The sequence below is a fragment of the Rutilus rutilus genome (assembly GCF_951802725.1).
Source record: "Rutilus rutilus genome assembly, chromosome: 8".
Classification (NCBI taxonomy): domain Eukaryota; kingdom Metazoa; phylum Chordata; class Actinopteri; order Cypriniformes; family Leuciscidae; genus Rutilus; species Rutilus rutilus.
In genome coordinates, this window is record NC_140222.1 from 12,358,550 (window position 1) to 12,377,124 (window position 18,575).

The window sequence follows — 18,575 nt, forward strand, 5'->3', positions numbered from 1 at the left end:
TCACTGTTTTTAGGTATGGTGCAAATTTAGTTTGTTTTTGTTTCGCTTTCTGCCATGTTTTGAATATGATGCATAGCCTACTACCCCATGATTGTGTTTTTATTATTTATTTTTTAATCAACAATTAATAAAATGACAAAAACATGGACTGTAGGCTGATTATTTATATAGATTTACTGTTGTATGTTATTAAAGTAAATTCAATTGTTGTTAGTTGAACGTTAGAAATAACGTTCTGGGATTAATAAAACTTTCCTGGCTAACCAAAAACAAACCATAAAAACTAACGTTCTGGGAACCAAAAACTAACGTTCTGGGAACCAAAAACTAACGTTCTGGGAACGTTAAGAAAACTTTCCTGGCTAACCAAAAACAAACCATAAAAACTAACGTTCTGGGAACCAAAAACTAACGTTCTGGGAACCAAAAACTAACGTTCTGGGAACGTTAAGAAAACTTTCCTGGCTAACCAAAAACAAACCATAAAAAATAACGTTCTGGGAACCAAAAACTAACGTTCTGAGAACCAAAAACTAACGTTCTGGGAACGTTCTGGGAACCAAAAACTAACGTTCTGAGAACGTTCTGGGAACCAAATACTAACGTTATGAGAACATTCTGGGAACCAAAAACTAACGTTCTGAGAACGTTCTGGGAACCAAAAACTAACGTTCTGGGAACGTTAAGAAAACTTTCCTGGCTAACCAAAAACAAACCATAAAAAATAACGTTCTGGGAACCAAAAACTAACGTTCTGGGAACGTTCTGGGAACCAAAAACTAACGTTCTGGGAACCAAAAATTGTTAGCTGGGTGCCCAACGTCTCCTTTGTGCAGACATTACAAACGCTGAGGAAAACCGTTCTAGGTAGGGCTGTCCAGTTACTGATGTTATGAGGTATATATATATATATATATATATATATATATATATATATATATATATATATATATATATATCATGGGTTTGCAAACATAATATGAGATTTTATACACAGGAAAAAATAACCTATAAGGTTGAATATCTTAATATATATTTTCTTAATTAATTATATAATACATTTAAAAAAATATTTTTTTGTTATTTATAAGCCTGAGGGATGAAACGAGAGTTAAATGTAACAAGAAAAAGAGGAAAACAAAGCAGTAAGCCACTTTTTCTTATGGATGAAAATGTTTGGATATAAAATAAAGAAATTAACAACATAATCAAGAGATGACAATTTTGGGATTTCGTTATAAAAATAAATATCGTTAAGGATAAAACGTTTGGGTGGGTACGTTAGTAGGGTAGGGTTAAATATAAGAACTTAAATCAACCCTAAATGTATTCACAAAATAAATGGGCAGCAGTTTCTTCAAAAAGACCACAAAATGAGCAAGTTTAATCAATATCAAGATATTTACAGATAGATGAATTAAACGTGTCGTTCAAATCTTTTAAGTTGTTGCGCTTGTGATAACGCGTCGTAGGTCACATGATAACGTCAACATGGCAGATGTCCGGTTCGCATTCATACTCAACAAGATCTGGCTATAAAGTACCTACTCTTTTAGCGCTCGTTAAGTAAGTACTTATTGAAATTGAGTACCTACTCATTGAGTATGCGGTTTGGAACGCAGCCAATATGCGTTCTTCAGCGATCTTGCGTCCTTGTGTTCTCGTTTTACGTCATCATTAACCGTCGAAGTTCAGATCCCAATTCTCAAGAACGCAAGTACAGAGGACGCATGAAAGAACCCGGATGTGTTCTTGATACCGAGGATGCATCGAATGCAGACTTGAGCTAGTACTCGCCTGGTGTCCCAGAAGTCATTGCGGCCGGTTCCGAGTTCGTTCTTCCAAGGAAGCTTGGCAAGACCGGTCTCCACGAGAACACAAGTCCGTTCTCTGCGTTCTTGGAATTGAGAAACAGCCCACGTCTCCGTCTGCAGCTCCTCCCCGCCTGCACGCGGCTACTCTCGCCGATCGGTTGCATGCAGCCGCAGCCGATGTCGAACACACCTCTTTTCTCTCTCTTTAGGCTTGTTTGAGATGAGCAAAATCTGCGCAGAATCGATCACCGGTGATCAGCGCGAGATGCATGCCGGTTAGAAATGTGTCCGAGTGCGGTCCGCCTTGCTCTGATGTCATGCTGACGTATGTCAAAAATCTCTCGCGAGCGCAAGGCACACCTGTCGGATTTTGCAGTCGAGCGCAGTTGCTCTCCACCGACTGCGCTGATCAAAAGCATGATGGGAAACGACTTGCTGACAACACAGCTTAATGTTCATTGGTTTAAACAACCGTGATGTATTGTTCTCTTTTAAAATGTTTGATTTTAAAACTCTGATATCATGTTTTATGTGTATACGTTATGTGTGAATATTCCCAAACTATCTAACAGTGCGATCTCTATGGGTTATGCAATTTAATTTTTATAAAAAATAAATAAATAAAAACACATATGTCTGTATTAAAGAAAAATATATTGATAAACATGTATTTGGAATGGAATTAAATAACAAGTACTTTGGGTGTCTTGTTCATTTTATTTATTTTCATATAAATGTGACCACTACGGGTTTTCTTTATATATTCTCAATACTACTTAAATCAAAAACCCATAATTATAAAATAGTCAGTTCAAAGAACTACCCGGTGGCACGCAAGCCACCCTAATTAAAGGACGTAGATGGAAGCTGGTGTGTCAAAAAAATATACATTTATTTATTTCACAATAGTTCAATTATATAAACAATTCTAAAAGACAACAGTAATACTTTATGAAACTTCTCTCAATCAAAACACCAAATGGTTAAGGGTGTGTACAGAGTTTCCCTCCTGAGACGTGTCTGAATATAAAGCACACCACACGTCACTCTTAATAAATAATTTAAGAAGAATACATAGGTGAAACAACCCAGTTACATATTGCACGTGATTCACAGCAATTTCCCCCCTTCACTTCACACACACACACCACTGCAGGCGTTTGTCCCTTTAGGAAACTACACATTACCCAAGTATTTCAATTAAAAGAACCTCACCATGTATACATGAGTTATCAGAGAGAGTCAAGACAAAACAAAACAAACAAACATACAATGTAAAAGCTCAAACCTCCGCTCTCTCTCTCCCTCCTCACATGCCCCAAGGGCAGTCAACAAACAGTCGTATAAATTATGGTAGGCAGTTGGTATAACTAAAACTAAAACAGGAAAAACAGTGACTGGACACACGTCCTGTAACAATAATAAAATGTCATGAAATAGGTTTCTTTTGTAACAACATACAATCAATAGTTATAGGCATGTTCATACCTGAATAGCAAACAAATGTTTGCACAATGCGTCTTCACCACAATCGCACTGCGTTACCGTGACAGAATAGGATGCATCCTCACCACAATCTCAAACTGTGTTACTATGACAGAAGATACAAAATCAATATACCAAGCTTTTACGATCATTCACAACATTTCATAATCTAACTTGGTACCTGCAACAGTTTTTCCCAGAACAACCGTTTTGTCCACTGGCCAATCTCCAGCCTCAAGCAATGACAACAGCACTGGTTTGAACCATCGATTTTGGTGCTTTCATTCCCCACGCTGTACCGACACACTATGCTGGAATGCTAGCTTGGCTTGTCGCTCTGTGACTACGTCACACTAAATAGCCGGCTGAGCAATGACGCGCTCTGAGGTGGTGTCTACTGGGTCCTAATGTCCTACCCCTTACATAAAAGCAACATAAATTGAATTACATCCAGTTTATTAGCAACACTGTGCACGAGCGTGAATCCCGCGATATCCATCTTTGATCTCGCAGGTGTCAGATCCACTACAAGAAGAGAGATCTGTCCGGCTTGCCTGCGCTTTTTTCACTCCTCTCACTGCAGCCGCCTACTCTCGACTACATTTCAGGCGAGGCAAGGCGCATCTCAAACAAGCCTTTTCTCTGCGCTGAGCACGATGGGAAATGACTTGCTTATGACACAGCTTAATGCTCATTGGTTTAACAATCGAGATGTATTGTTCTCTTAAAATGTTTGATTTTAAAACTCTTAGAACTCTGAAAGTTTTTATCTGTATACATTATGTGTGAATTTTCCTAATGATCTGTCTGACAGTGCCATCTCTATGGGATATGTGATTGTTTTCATATTTCTAAAAATATATAAAAGCATTTCTGCAAGTAAAAACGTTTAATAAACACGTCTTTCGAATGGAATTACCCACAAAGGGCGTTTTCCATCTTTGGTTTACCCCTAAGCAAAGAAGAAAAAGATCTTTGCAGTGAATATATCAGGGCCTTGAGTCAGTTTCGTCCGATGCCTTTTTGTCTGAGTCCGTTTTGTCTGATGCCTAATTGTATGAGACCTGACATATTTTTCCTGAGACCTGAAGCCTTTCAGTCTGAGGCGCGATGCTGTTTTGTGCAATGGTTGAAGCCTTTTAGTCTGAGGCATGATGCCTTTTTGTCATATGAGTGAGGTCTGAGGATATCCTTAAATGAACACCCTACATTTGCCAGCATTGACCACTTAAAGTCCCTATAAAGTCAAAATTAAGAATGTGTCCTGAGTTTGTCACACCACAGCGGATTATCAGTGAATCCCAGTTGTCTCCGACGAAAGTTTATAAAACTATCCCGTGTAAAAATGATAACTAGAGGCGGTTTTTGGCGGTGATCCTCAGCTTTCCATCAAGGTGGCTCTTCACAAAATTAATCCACCTCTTCTTGATGTGATCGTTTTTCAGAAATTTAAATAAGGACACCGATCTGTTTTGTACGTGATTGCATCCAGGTAGTACGCATTTCCGTGACGAAGGCATAGCTAACTAGCAAACTGTAGGCTGTAGTAACTAGTACTTACAGTAAACTGATGTGAATGAATGTGCTCTATTATTAGGGGAGGGGCAGCGTCAGGGGCTCCAGTACGTCATCAAGTAGGGGCGTGTCCAGGAGCTCAGGGGCTTCAGTGCGTCATCGAGCCCCCGTTTTAGCCCCGCCCAAAAAATCCGGAACACAGCAATGGTGAAAAACTGTTTAACGGTCTAACTCCACAATTCAGTACTTCACAGTTCACAGTCTTTGTAATATGTTTTAGCAATACATTTATAACATTTATAATGTGTTTAGAATTTTTTTTTAGAATTGCCTTTACAGGGACTTTAAAGAAGCCCACTTCGAGCACTGGTTACAACTTCCCTTACTGGTAAATTACCGGAACCGATTTAGCAGTATTTTTGAAAAGGTCCAGTTCACTCATGCATGATCTCTTCATGGTAGTTTACCAGTAAAGAGTGTAAGTGTGAAAGGGGCTATTTTGTTTTTAGTAAAACCGGCCGCAGCAGGTTTCAGTTTGACTGTGTCAAGTGTCACACCTCAATGAGAGTGACAATAGCACCTGAAAATAGTCCCCAGCTCGGTAACTTCCAACGTGACCGGGGCTAAGTTTGTCTAACCTATTAGACCTATTTTCAGGTGCTGCGTCATATCATTACGCCTGCTGCACCCATGGTACGGCAGCAAAGTTCCTTGATTATTACGCAGGAATGAGAGTATAGTTCCTAACCATATCAGCCTAGAAAATCGCAACTTTTCATTTTCCGTCTATCTTAGTACACGATGTAACTACAGAAGAGTCAAGTTTTCAAATAGGAAAAATATCAAATCTCTTTGGTCGTTTTTTTGAGAGAGATGCTAATGGTCTTGTCTGATTCAATGATCTATGCTATGCTAAGCTATGCTAAAAGTGGTACCACCAGACCCGGAGATCGGCTGAATGGATTCGAAAACGGTAAAACTCAACTGTTTAACTCTGGGGAGTTAAACTCAAGTTGTAAAATGAGCCTATTTCCAAAAAAAAGTGGAGTATCCCTTTAAGTTCTTTCTGCACAAACCTCAAAAATGCGAACCAGTGAGAACGCCGATGGCGTGCACATGCGCATTACGAGTTCAGTCTATAGGTATGTACATTTGAATATATGTGCGCAGGCGTGTAGTCCTTCTCTACAAATCAACCCTCAACATACTTCTCTAGCCTTAAAATTTATAATACAGAATTTTTATCACTTCTGCGTAGCCACAAGAACCGGAATTATCCCAACAACGCTTTATCTGTAGAGAGGTAAAGGGAGGGGAGGGGGGCCTTCACAGGGGAGAGACTAGTTGACATTTCAGGACTGCATTGTCGTCATGTCCAGGCGCAGGTCCTTCATCAGATCTGGATCTGGCGGACGGCAGTAAACCTCTGGATAAACACAGAGACTAATATTAGCGTAGTTGCCATTCTTCTTATGATGTAACGAGTACATTAGGATGTATGGGAAGTGTTCCTGGTTCCGGCTGATCTAATCTAGTATGCAGCCTAACATTGAATTATAGAAGTCTATAATGTATTATGTGAATGCTAGGTCAAAAAGATGTGTCTTTAATCTAGCTTTGAACTGACAGAGTGTGTCTGCTTCCCGGACAATGTTAGGAAGACTGTTCCAAAGTTTTGGTGCTAAATAGGAAAAGGATCTGCCGACAGCAGTCGATTTTGATATTCTAGGTATTATTAACTGGCCGGAATTTTGAGATCGCAATAGATGTGAAGGACTATAATGCGTTAAGAGCTCGCTCAAGTACTGCGGAGCTAAACCATTTAGTGCTTTGTAAGTAATCAGCAATATTTTTATACGATGTTTAATAGGGAGCCAGTGCAGTGTTGACAGAACTGGGCTAATATGGTCATACTTCCGAGTTCTGGTAAGAACTCGAGCTGCTGCGTTTTGGACCAGCTATAGTTTGTTTATTAAGCGTGCAGGACAACCACCCAGTAGAGCATTACAATAATCTAGCCTTGATGTCATGAACGCATGAACTAATTGTTCCGCATTTGTCAATGAGAGAATATTGTCACATTGAACAGATATTAAAACTAAAGTTCTTCTCATGCGATCATATGAAGACAACGGCACAGCGTTTCAAGATCATTTCCGATGACTGACATCACAAAATTAACGGTATTTTGGAATCTGATGTGTGAACGTTCTCTTACCGGTTAACCCTAATGCCATTGCTTGTGTGAACATTATATTTGTGTATGTACTGGTAAAGTCATTCTGGCAATTATAAGGTAATTTACTGGGATTGCTGTGTGAAAGGGGCTAATAAGAGATGGTCACACGGTTTTACCTTTTTTTCATATACTGTAGCTTCTCAATTATTGATTATTCAATTGAATTATAAAACCATTTGATGTTTTTAACTCAATGACATTGACACAATGTGCTTATGTAATGTAGCCTATTTAACATATTCAAATACTTTGTCAATGTTAAATGAGGAAACAAAAAGATTTTTTTCCCTCTGTTAAAACTGTTAGGCCTGGTTTCACAGACAGGGTTTAGATTAAGCCAGGATTAGACCTCATTGCAATTAGGACATTTAGCTTTTATAAACATGCCTTAGAGACATCAGTGGTGTGCATCTTGAGACAAAACAATGGCACTGATATGTAACTGCTCAAACATACATTTTAGTCTGGGACTAGACTTAAGCCTTGACTGTGAAACCAGGGATTAAAGTCGTAATTAGAGCTAGAAATAAACTATTTCTTAATGTAACTAGAGGCTGTGTGCATTCAGGTTTTGTTTGAACTAGGAGGGTCAGACTCGTTATGGGAGGATTCACACAGATGAGTGTTTTCAGCGGAAAGTTTTATTAGATCAGACACTGAACGGGTGAAGAAAATGTTTCACATGTTTATTTTGTTCTTTTTGTGCTGGTGCCGTCTGACTGGTAAGTTATAAAAGCATTTTTATGACTTAATATTTCAGAACAGTGTATACCTTACATTTGCTGTCGTCTCTGTTTGCCTGAGAATTGTAAAATTGTGATTTACAGGCCTTAAAAATCTATTAAACTGTTAAAAGTCAGGGTAAATAATGGAAATTACGAATAAACTCAGTGGGGCTCAGAAAGCAGTTTTCAAAACTTTTTCTGGGTTAAATATATTAATTTCAAGGATTGTTACTGAACATATAAAATACAAATAGCTAGCTCTAAAAATTATTTAAAATATTTTAGTATTAATAATGAACAACAACAGAAGTAAAATATTGTATTGGTCAAAAAGCAAATTAATTAACCAGTTAAAACATCAGGAGCCGTCGCACCATGATCTAAGCTGGCTCAGCTTCGCCCAGCCTTTTAATAAATATTTACACCAGTTGCAAATAAAACTACGACCATGTGCAATTACATCTAGCGTAGATAATTCACCATGGTTAAAAAACTTTGCTATTAATAAAGAACTGAAATTCTCATGGCATCATAACAAGTGAAGCCAGAGCACCATCTAATTTCAATGTATAAATGTTACAGAACAAGGTTTTTATATCTGAACTCCTCTTACAACGCAAACGTCCAAAACATGTAAATGGTTATTAATTTAAAGTCAGGAATTGTTCTAGCTTATTAAAAGGAAAATGTATTCAAAGTAATGGAAAATAATGGAAACTTCTATACTGAATCAAAACTGGGTTAAATATATTTATTTGAAGGATTGTTACTAAATGTACAAATAAAAATAGCTATCTCTTAAAATTATTTTAAAAAATACTCAATCAAATATAACTTTAGCTGAAAAATAACTTTATTAAAGAACTGCTATAAAGCCAAAACAATTTCTGTTACCATAAATTATACGTTTATCTCTGTAAAGCTGCTTTGAAACAATCTACATTGTTAAAAGCGATTTATAAATGATGATGACTTGACTTTCGTAGTAATAATGAACAAATAAATTAATTATGACATGTTCATGTCATAACAACAAGTGAAGACACTGCACCATCTGATTTCAATGTGTAAATGTTACCTAACATTGTTTTTATATCTGAACTCTCTGTAGATTTTTACTAATTAAACATGTAAATGTTTTTTCAGGAAGTCAGGAAATTTTCAGGGTTCTTTCTGAAAGTAATGTGCATACAATTTAATTCACCTTGTATCCCAAGGGTTATGTAATTATTTTATGTAAATAATATTGATGTTTTTACAGTTATTTAAAATTATTCACAGGCTAAATATCGCATGCTGTGAATGGACTTAAAGACGTGAAATACTATTTCCAAACATACGGTCGCTCCGAGGAAGAGAATGCATGATATACAGTTTCCGCTTATAATCTCAGATAAATTTATATTTAATATTACCTACATTATTACATACAGAAATGTTGTTAATAATAGTAATACGTTTATTTTTTAAAACGACTTTCAAGAATCCAAGGTCGCTTCACAAAATAATACAAACAGTTGACAAAGAGACAAAGCAATCTGCTTGTTATAACAATTAAACAAGCAGAAGAGCAGATGGAGACAACAGATAACTACAGATAATTAACATGAGAAGTTATAGAATCAGTGAAAACATAAATTTCGATGAAGTAAACATGTAGCATATTTACTGAAAAAGTGGAAGACAGAGAAGTAGAGAGGAAAATAATTATGTACTGAGCATGGTGAATAGATGAGTTTTAAGTTGAGATTTAAAGGTCTGGAGGTTAGGGGTGGCACGAAGATTAGGGGACAGCTTATTCCATAGCTTAGGGCCTATAACACTAAAAGCCTTACCACCCACAGTAGAGAGTTTATACTTGGGTACGACAAGCAAATTTTCATTGCTAAATCTAAATCTCCGGGCAGGAACATATGATTGCACTAACCCAGCAAGGTATTAATGTACGGGGCCATGGCAGGCCTTATAAACTAAGACTAAAAGTTTAAACTGGATGCGACTGACCACAGGAAGCCAGTGAATTTGGTAAAGGATGGAAGTGAAATGATATAGGAGGCTGTACAATTTGAAGGCGATGTATAGCTTTGGTGGGTAAGCCGCTATATAAGGAGTTACAGTAGTCCAATCTGGAGGTTATAAAAGCGTGGATAACAGTTTCAGCATCTCCAAAGTTAAGAGAGGGGCGTATACGAACTATATTCCGCAAGTGGAAGAAGCATGATTTAACAATCTGACCGATGTGTGAGTCAAAACGTAATGAGGAGTCGAACAAAACTCCCAGATTCCGCACAGTTTTTGAAGGCCTAATCTGGACACCATCAATATCAATGAAAATGTCATGCTGGGGTAAACTCTGTGATTTAGGGCCAATCAACAGGATTTCAGTTTTGCTAGTATTATTAAAGGTGCTCTAGTCTAAGCAATGTCACACGTTTTTTAGGCCAAAACATTTCTTGTCACATACAGCAAACATGTCCTCACCATCTGCAAGCTGCCTGTCCCCTGAACACACTGTAAAAAAACGCTGTCTCTCTAGACACCCCAGGCTCCACAAACGGTAACAAAAACAAACTGGGCTCACCCGCACCACGAAACATAACAAACTGTTCCAGCCAATTACTGACAAGAAAAATTTGGGGTGTGGTTTAGGGGGTTAATGCGTGGATGAGGAGGAGGGAGGGTCGAGCTAGCCTCTGTTTTGTTTGACAATACTTCAAACGTCAACAAGAAGTGATGTCACCCAACATCACTTAGAGCACCTTTAAGTTGTAAGAAGTTATCAGAAATCCATGTTTTAAGTTCCTGAAGGCAAGAGATAACAGATGTGGGTGGACAAGCGGAGTTAGGTTTAACCGTGAAATAAATTTGAATATCATCAACGTAACTATAAAAGTTGAGACCATGCCGTCTGATGATCTGTCCTAGTGGTGGCACATAAATGAGAAATAAAAGAGGACCAAGTACAGAACCTTGAGGTACACCATGAGAAATGGTGACGGTACGGGATCGATTCTCACCTATCCTAACAAATTGCTGTCTATCCGATAGATATAAGGTTAACCACTGAAGAGCAGCACCAGTGATAGCTATTGCACACAAACGAAAAATTAGGTCAGTTACATCTATCGGCAGTGTGTATTCGGCACACACATCTCACTTATCCTGCGCAAATTAACCATAACATTACAGATTTAGTCTCAGATGTGCAATACTCCTAAATGGTGCAACAGGTATTAATTCCATACAGGACTTTAGGTGTATTTTACATCCAGTCCAGTCTTACAACTCAGTGTACGTCCAGCTGGTGCAACTGAACTCTTGTTTGTAAACCATCAGAAGAAGCATTAATCTGATCCTGTTCATGTTCTCCAGGTGTGTTTGGTGATTCAGTGTCAGTGATGGAGGGAGATTCTGTCACTCTAAACACTGATCTTACTGAAATACCTGAAGAGGAAGACATTCTGTGGAAATATGGAGCTGAAAACTCTCTGATAGCTAAAATCAGCATTGAGACCCGAGTCTCCTCCACAAATGATGATGTTCCTGATGGGAGATTCAGAGACAGACTGAAGCTGGACAATCAAACTGGATCTCTGACCATCACAAATACCAGAACTGAACATGCTGGAGATTATCAACTAGAGATAAGGGGAGCAAAACGATCATCAAAAACATTCAGTGTTTCTGTCTATGGTGAGTAGAGATCGTTTGTCTCGTCCTTCACAACTGAAACACTGAGTTTTTAATCGGCCCCATTCAGCTCCTCACTGTAACAGATTTTTGCTTTTCTGGTGGACATAATTTGTTTGTGGTAATCAACATTATGCCAAAAATACATCAGATTGAGCTTAACTTGTAGTTAACTTTGAATATTTCTTAAAATGTTTACATACTGAAATGTTTAACCATTTTATTGTTTTCTGTGACTCGCTGATTGTCAACACACTACACCGAAAATAAGATTGTTTAGATTTACCCACATCTCTCTTTATTCTGTCATGTTTTCCAGCTCGTTTGCCTGTTCCTGTCATCATCAGTAACTCTTCACAATGTTCTTCATCATCATCATCAAATTGTTCATTGGTGTGTTCATCAGTGTTGAATGTGTGTGATGCGACTCTCTCCTGGTACAAAGGAATCAGTGTATTGTCCAGCATCAGTGTGTGTGATCTCAGCATCAGTCTCTCTCTACCTCTGGAGGTGGAATATCAGGATAAAAACACCTACAGCTGTGTGCTGAACAATCCCATCAGCAACCAGACCACACATCTGGACATCAACACACTCTGTCACACATGTGCAGGTACCACAGCACTGATGATATATGTGTGTATTTACTGACCTGATCTCTGTCTTCTGTTGTAGATCAGACACATTCACTCACACTAATGACTGTCTCTCTCTCCTTCAGTTCCTCCAGTGTCAGTGTCTCTGATAGTGTTGATCTCTTCTGCTGCTGCTGCTGGATCTCTGATGATTGTTGTTATGGTCGTGATCTTCTGCATCTGCAAGAAATGTAGAAAAACAGGTCAGGAGTATAAGCAAATCATCTGTGCACATTTTTTTTAAATATATATTTTTAAGACACACACACACACACACACACACACACACACACACACACACACACACACACACACACACACACACACACAAAAACATTTCAATTAAAAAAAAATATTTTAAAACCTGTCATTGTAAACATATCTGTGGTTGTTGTTAATGCAGTTGAGACCCAGGAGGAAGACAGAACTGGTTCAGCATTGAGTAAACCAACAACACGACAAAAGGTAAGAAGTAGTTGCAGTCAGTTAGTGTGATTGAAGTTTGCAGCATGAGACGGTCAGTGAACAGACGTTTGTGGTTTATCGACTCACCCGTCATCATTACCTTCAGCAGAGAGCAGATCAAAAGCCTATGAAGGCTAAACGGTTTGCAGCTCAGTGTAAGTTTTTCCATTTTGCAGGGCTATTTAAATTCTACAGACTTAAAAAATAACCCATTAGTAGATCACAATCAAAATGTATTATCACATAGAAAATGTTTTTAAAATGTAGGCCTATCAAAAATTATTGATTTGTTTTTCAATAGTCATTGATCAATTATTACATTAAAGTGTTAGTTCATCCCCGCCTAATACACACATTAAAACATACAGCAGCGATCGTTAAAGGATCGTTAAATAAAATAAAAAATAAAAAATTCTGTCATCGTTGCAAACACAAAATTAAGTTTTTTTTTAGTTTTTTATTGAAATCCGAGAGATTTCTGTCCCTCCATAGACAGCTACTGTAATGGGAGATTTTTGATTTTCATTACTTACTTTGATTTTCATTAACATACACAGGATTGACTTTTATGTGTGCTGCTGACCATGTGATATAATGATTGATGTGGAACTTCTGTGAGGCAGGAGAAGAGGGGGAGACGCCGAGGCCCTGACCTCTAAGGTCAAAGGGTGTCCAATTTAGGACTTGCAGGCTGTAAGTAAGCTAAACTAAAGTTCAGTATAATAGGATCACTGGTGGTGTCTTATCCATCTCTGGAGTTTAAAGAACCTTGGAAGATAACAATAACAGAGTATAAAGACTGGCCTGCCCCTCTCTCCTGGTCGCACTTGTTCCACAGACTGTACTTGTGGCTTCTGTGTGGCAACTGGGCCTTCTTGCAAGAATAAATTACTTTTTAATGATCATTTAATTCCAGACTGTCTCTTACGCCAAAGATGATTGTTTAGTGAATTAAACTGCCACAACAGCTACACAACTACCACTTTCATCCCCCAGAAAGGTAGTAAAGACACCAATAAAGTAATCCATGTGACTCCAGTGCTTTAACCTCAGTTTAATGAAGCGATACAAGTGTTTTGTTAGCGAAAACAAAAAAACAAAAAAACAAAAAAACCATCTGGGATTAATATTTTGTAAATATATATATATCTTTTTTTTCTTTGTGATGAACTCAAACCCTGAATTAACCCTATAAACAATACATGTAATCCATTAAAAATGTTACAGTCTTGAAACCATGACCAGTCTCTGTCAGTCTCGTGTCTACACCGGTGATTCGTTATACTCTTATAATCAATGGAGTTGCATGGTGACGCGTCTTTAGTTTAAGGACAAACCATTTCTATTTCTGTTTTTGCACATCATGTGATCTCTGGCCTAAATGATCATTTGTTGTAGGCTATGTGGTTTGTCATTTTTAAATAGCCTTACCCATATAAAATCAGGTTTTATACATTAGAATTGTAGAGAAAGTAGGACACTGAGTAGTTACTCATGTCACCTGTGCTGAAGTGTGTCCTCGAGCTGCAGCGTCTCTGCGGTTCATCATTATCTGAGCTGAGATGCAGCTTTAGCAGACATTGGTTGCTTTGTAGACGTGATGCAACAAGTGTCTTTGCTGTTGCTTTAGTGTGAAAGCAGTCATTCTCAGCACAGGCTGTCATGACAATCCTGCAGAACTTAAACAGTTTGATGATTTAACGCCTTGAAAAGTCATGATTGATGTAATTTCCTCTTGTTGCTCCATGTTAGTCTGATCTGTACAGTTTTTCAAAAAACAAAACAAAAGATTAAGCTTTGCACAGAGAAACCTCAGTTGGTCTTTTATTAATGTTCTATTGTATCAGCAATGTTCCTGATTGAGTATATTTTTCCTTGCAGAAATCAAAGACTGATGCTGTGTATGAAAATATTCCCAAAAAACGATGATCAAATACGCTCCCATATGCAAGTTTTTATTGTATTGTTTAGTTTCATTATTTGTGGTGCTCTAATATAGCATCCAGAAACTCAACTAAAATGTTCTATTTGTATCTTGCCATAATGGAAATGTATCTAACTTTCATTATTAAACATTGATCCTGACCCCTCACTCTGTTTGGTTTGTCTAATAATAGGTTTGTTTTTTTTTTTGTTTTTTTTTTCAATATCACACAGAGACTATATAGGCTGGATATTTTGATAAATGTAACAAGCACAAATCACATCTCTCTAATAATAGCAGCACTAATAGTCAGTGTTGTAATGTAACGGAGTACAAATACTTCGTTACTGTACTTAAGTAGAAATTTCACGTATCTGTACTTTACTTCGCTATTTATATTTATGTCAACTTTCACTTTTACTCCACTACATTTCCTAGATAAAATTTATACTTTTACTCCGATATATTTCCACTAAGCATCTTCGTTACTCGCTACAAAATAAAATCAGAAGAAATGTGTGCGACTGCAATAAGGGAGGTTTGGCGAATATCAAGCGTAGCGTTAGTTCTGGCAGGTCACGTTAGTCAAGCTCGCATCAGCTGACTATCAGCTGATCCACATCTACCTATAGGAATACGACGCCTATCATCACCGTATACATATATAAGCTGCTTCAGTATTATCAGCAACTATCGTGTTTCTCAGGAGCGTATTACCCTCCTCCATCCCCAGCTCCTCCTCTCGTCAGTCAGGATTTGGCATTCTGATTACCTTCGAATCAGAATAAATTCTCGAATTATGTCGTACTTTAAAATCTTGAATTAATGATATCTGCAATACATTCATGTTGGTTCTGTTCTGTTTACCCCAAGGGGGGTTATTGCTGCTCTCCCTGCTTTTATCCATGCTAGGCTGCATGGATGCGCAGGGAGTTCTCGCCCAGAACGGAACCATACCGCCAATCCAAATTGTATGCTAATTGTCAGTCATATATGACGATAGTGGTCCTGACAGAACACTGCTTCTAGATTGCATTATGCACGCTCCGCACGGCGCACGCTCTATTTCAGTGTAATGCTTGTTTGTTGCCATGCCAAAGGAGGAGGAAGCACAACTGAAACCATCATGGAAGCACGAGCACCGATATCTATGCGAGCACCTACCTTTTGATTTAATTCAACAGAGAACTCTCAAAGACATGTCCATAATACTGAAACACGCTTAGCTGTTTTTGGTATAGCATAACTGCCGGGCCGAATATTTCCTCAGGTAGGCTAATGTTAGACTGAGAAATATTTTTTGAGAACTGCTACGTTAATCAGTGGCAGGTTAGAAAGAAAGGGTTAAGGGCTATTCACGTCTTTAAAAGCATCATAGGCTACGTTTTGTCAAACTTGAGATTTCCTTTTATGTTAATTAACTCAAAACTCAGTGGTTATAATGTTGGGCTTATGTTGCTGTGTGTGTGTGTGAGATGGTGACCTGTTTTTTTTTTTTTTAAAGAAATAGGTTATTATTTATTTTTCATTTTTACCTTAAGTTCATACAAAAGTGAAATTTCTGTTTCAGTTTTTTTTCTTTGATGTCAGCTCTAAAAATATGCTGTTTATTCTTTGAACTTAAGAGAATTGTGCCTGAAAAGTCCTGGAAAAGACTGTGATTTTGATTTGATGAGTGAGATTGAGAAGATATGGGAAGTTGGAACCCTGAATATGCTTTACTATAAGAAAGCCACAATAAAGTTCACAAACCCAAAGTTCTAACCGCTTGCTTTTAAAAAAAAATTTTTTTACTTTTACTTCAATTACTTAAGTACATTAAATATCAGAAAATTACTTTTGATACTTAAGTACAGTATCAGATACTTTAAGACTTTTACTTAAGTAATATTCTAAAAGGTAACTTTCACTTCTACCAAAGTCTTTTTCTAGTACGATACTTGTACTTTTACTCAAGTATTGCTTTCTAGTACTTTATACAACACTGCTAATAGTCGAGACACCAGACACTCCATTTAAACAAACACTCAATAACAAACTCAATTTAACATAGATTACATAAACATGTCATATTATCATCTTATTGTATGCTGTGCCAGTACATCTAGTGATAGCCATTCCTTCATGATAGTAGTAAACCACAGCAGTTCCTGTTACCAGCTCATGACCTGAAGGCAGACCTGATACACCGTTCCCTTTCGAAAGGGAACTCTACACTACGTCAGAATGACGCTATGGGGAACGCCTCTGGCGTGACAGGTGTCTGAAATAAATATCAACTCACGTCAATCATGTTGACCGGCGACAGCCCGTGAATCATCAGCTTGATTGATTAACGCGCGACCTGGATGTATAAAGGGGAGCCTTGCACACATGACAACATCTTTTCGTCTTCAGGGACTGTTTGTCTGTATTGAGAATATCGCTGAAGCGCGCGGGAGGCTCTCGAGAGAGCCTCTTGTGCAAACTGTGAGCGTTTTTTATTTAAAAATGCTCCGCTTTCGCGGACCCTTTTCTCGAGGGAGGAGGGTTCAGCATCTGAGCTGTGGTGCGTGCGATCTGTGAAACAATACTGTTTGGGTACGAGGCGTTCACAGTCAGTTCCTGAGGGTGCTGGCAGTGTTCATTAAGAAATATCTCGGCGCGCGTGAGAAAGAAAAAATCCGTGCGCTGTCGGATGTTTCAACCTCGCAACTGTTGACTTTCTTCTCGAGGGATGAAAGCCAAATATTTTTTAACGGCTCTTTTCTCGCGCTTGCCGAGGCAGTGTGTAGATTACGAGAACGTATAAATGTTAAAACAGTATTGTCTGGTGAGTATGGCTGCATTTAATTCTATGAATTAAAATGATGGAATATTATCTGACTTTTAAGAAGTTAGATATTTAGTAATTCAGCCCATCATCCAGATCGCGTTACCCAGTGTTTTTGGCTGCATTTTAATTGAAAAATGAGCAGTGAACAAAAAGAGCAGGTGTAATTCTGGTCTTTTTGTAAAATGTGAAATTAACATATTTCTGTTTCTTTTCAGACCACATCTCCTGTTTTAGAGTCTGGGGCAAAATGTTATGGGAGTAAATCTAAAGATTTTTTCGATGGTCAGGTAGTAGGTCTTAACAGGCCTCCTTGACCAGACAGTCCCCATTTTGCAACCGGACAGTGCTTGGGCCTCCCTGAGGTGAGCTCCCAGGAATTGACTGTCAAGGAGTAATGTGGTTATCAGGTTATAGGCCTCACTAGGCCTTCTTGAATATGAGCTCCCACATTCTGTGGTTATCAAGTTATAGGCCTCACCAGGCCTTCTTGAATATGAGCTCCCACATACTGTGATATGAGCTCCCACATTCTGTGGTTATCAAGTTATAGGCTTCACCAAGCCTTCTTGAATATGAGCTCCCACATACTGTGGTTATCAGGTCATAGGCCTCACCAGGCCTTCCTGAGTATGAGCTCCCACATACTGTGGTTGAATATGAGCTCCCACATACTGTGGTTATCAGGTCAGAGGCCTCACCAGGCCTTCTTAAAAATGAGCTCCCACATACTGTAGTTGCCAGGTTATAGGCCTCACCAGGCCTTCCTGGTTATGAGCTTCCACATGTCAGGTTACAGGCCTCACCGGCCTTCCTGAATGTGAGCTCCCACATACTGTGGTAATCAGGTTACAGGCCTCATCCGGCCTTCCTGGTTATGAGCTCCCACATACTGGGATATCAGGTTACAGGCCTTTCTAGGCCTTCCTGAATATGAGCTCCCATACACGGTGGTCGCCACGTTACAGGCCTCGCCAGGCCTTCCTGGTTATGAGCTCCCACATACTGTGGCGCCAGGTTACAGGCCTCACCGGCCTTCCTGGTGATGGGCTTCTACATGTCAGGTTGCAGGCCTCACCCGGCCTTCCTGAATGTGAGCTCCCACATACTGTGGTCATCAGGTTACAGGCCTCATCCGGCCTTCCTGGTTATGAGCTCCCACATACTGTAGTCGCCAGGTTATAGGCCTCACCAGGCCTTCTTGGTTAGGAGTTTTCACATGTCAGGTTTCAGGCCTCACCGGCCTTCCTGAATGTGAGCTCCTACATACT

At 38.7% G+C, this 18,575-nt stretch overlaps 1 protein-coding gene and 1 long non-coding RNA gene across 2 annotated transcripts; one reads left to right on the top strand and one right to left on the bottom strand.

The window, feature by feature from the left end:
* Positions 1 to 2,514: 2,514 nt before the first annotated feature.
* Positions 2,515 to 3,646, bottom strand: LOC311296096. The gene is made up of 3 exons (XR_014628491.1): positions 3,481 to 3,646; positions 3,303 to 3,405; positions 2,515 to 3,224 (listed from the first exon to the last, which is right to left on the bottom strand). It is a non-coding gene; the product is annotated as an uncharacterized lncRNA (long non-coding RNA).
* Positions 3,647 to 7,710: 4,064 nt separating this feature from the next.
* Positions 7,711 to 14,659, top strand: LOC311295125 (CD48 antigen-like). Its single transcript, XM_084416340.1, has 6 exons — positions 7,711 to 7,775; positions 11,151 to 11,471; positions 11,788 to 12,081; positions 12,190 to 12,306; positions 12,507 to 12,568; positions 14,450 to 14,659. The coding sequence occupies exons 1-6, from the start codon at positions 7,727 to 7,729 to the stop codon at positions 14,495 to 14,497; spliced, it is 891 nt and encodes a 296-aa protein (XP_084272466.1). The 5' UTR covers positions 7,711 to 7,726; the 3' UTR covers positions 14,498 to 14,659.
* Positions 14,660 to 18,575: the final 3,916 nt, after the last annotated feature.

What these genes read in the sequence shown, in the direction of transcription:
- LOC311295125 (XM_084416340.1), top strand. Translation starts at nt 7,727, where the DNA reads ATGTTTCACATGTTTATTTTGTTCTTTTTGTGCTGGTGCCGTCTGACT. An exon ending in GTGCTGGTGCCGTCTGACTG is followed by an intron (nt 7,776 to 11,150) that starts GTAAGTTATAAA and finishes CATGTTCTCCAG; the next exon opens with GTGTGTTTGGTGATTCAGTG. An exon ending in ACTCTGTCACACATGTGCAG is followed by an intron (nt 12,082 to 12,189) that starts GTACCACAGCAC and finishes TCTCTCCTTCAG; the next exon opens with TTCCTCCAGTGTCAGTGTCT.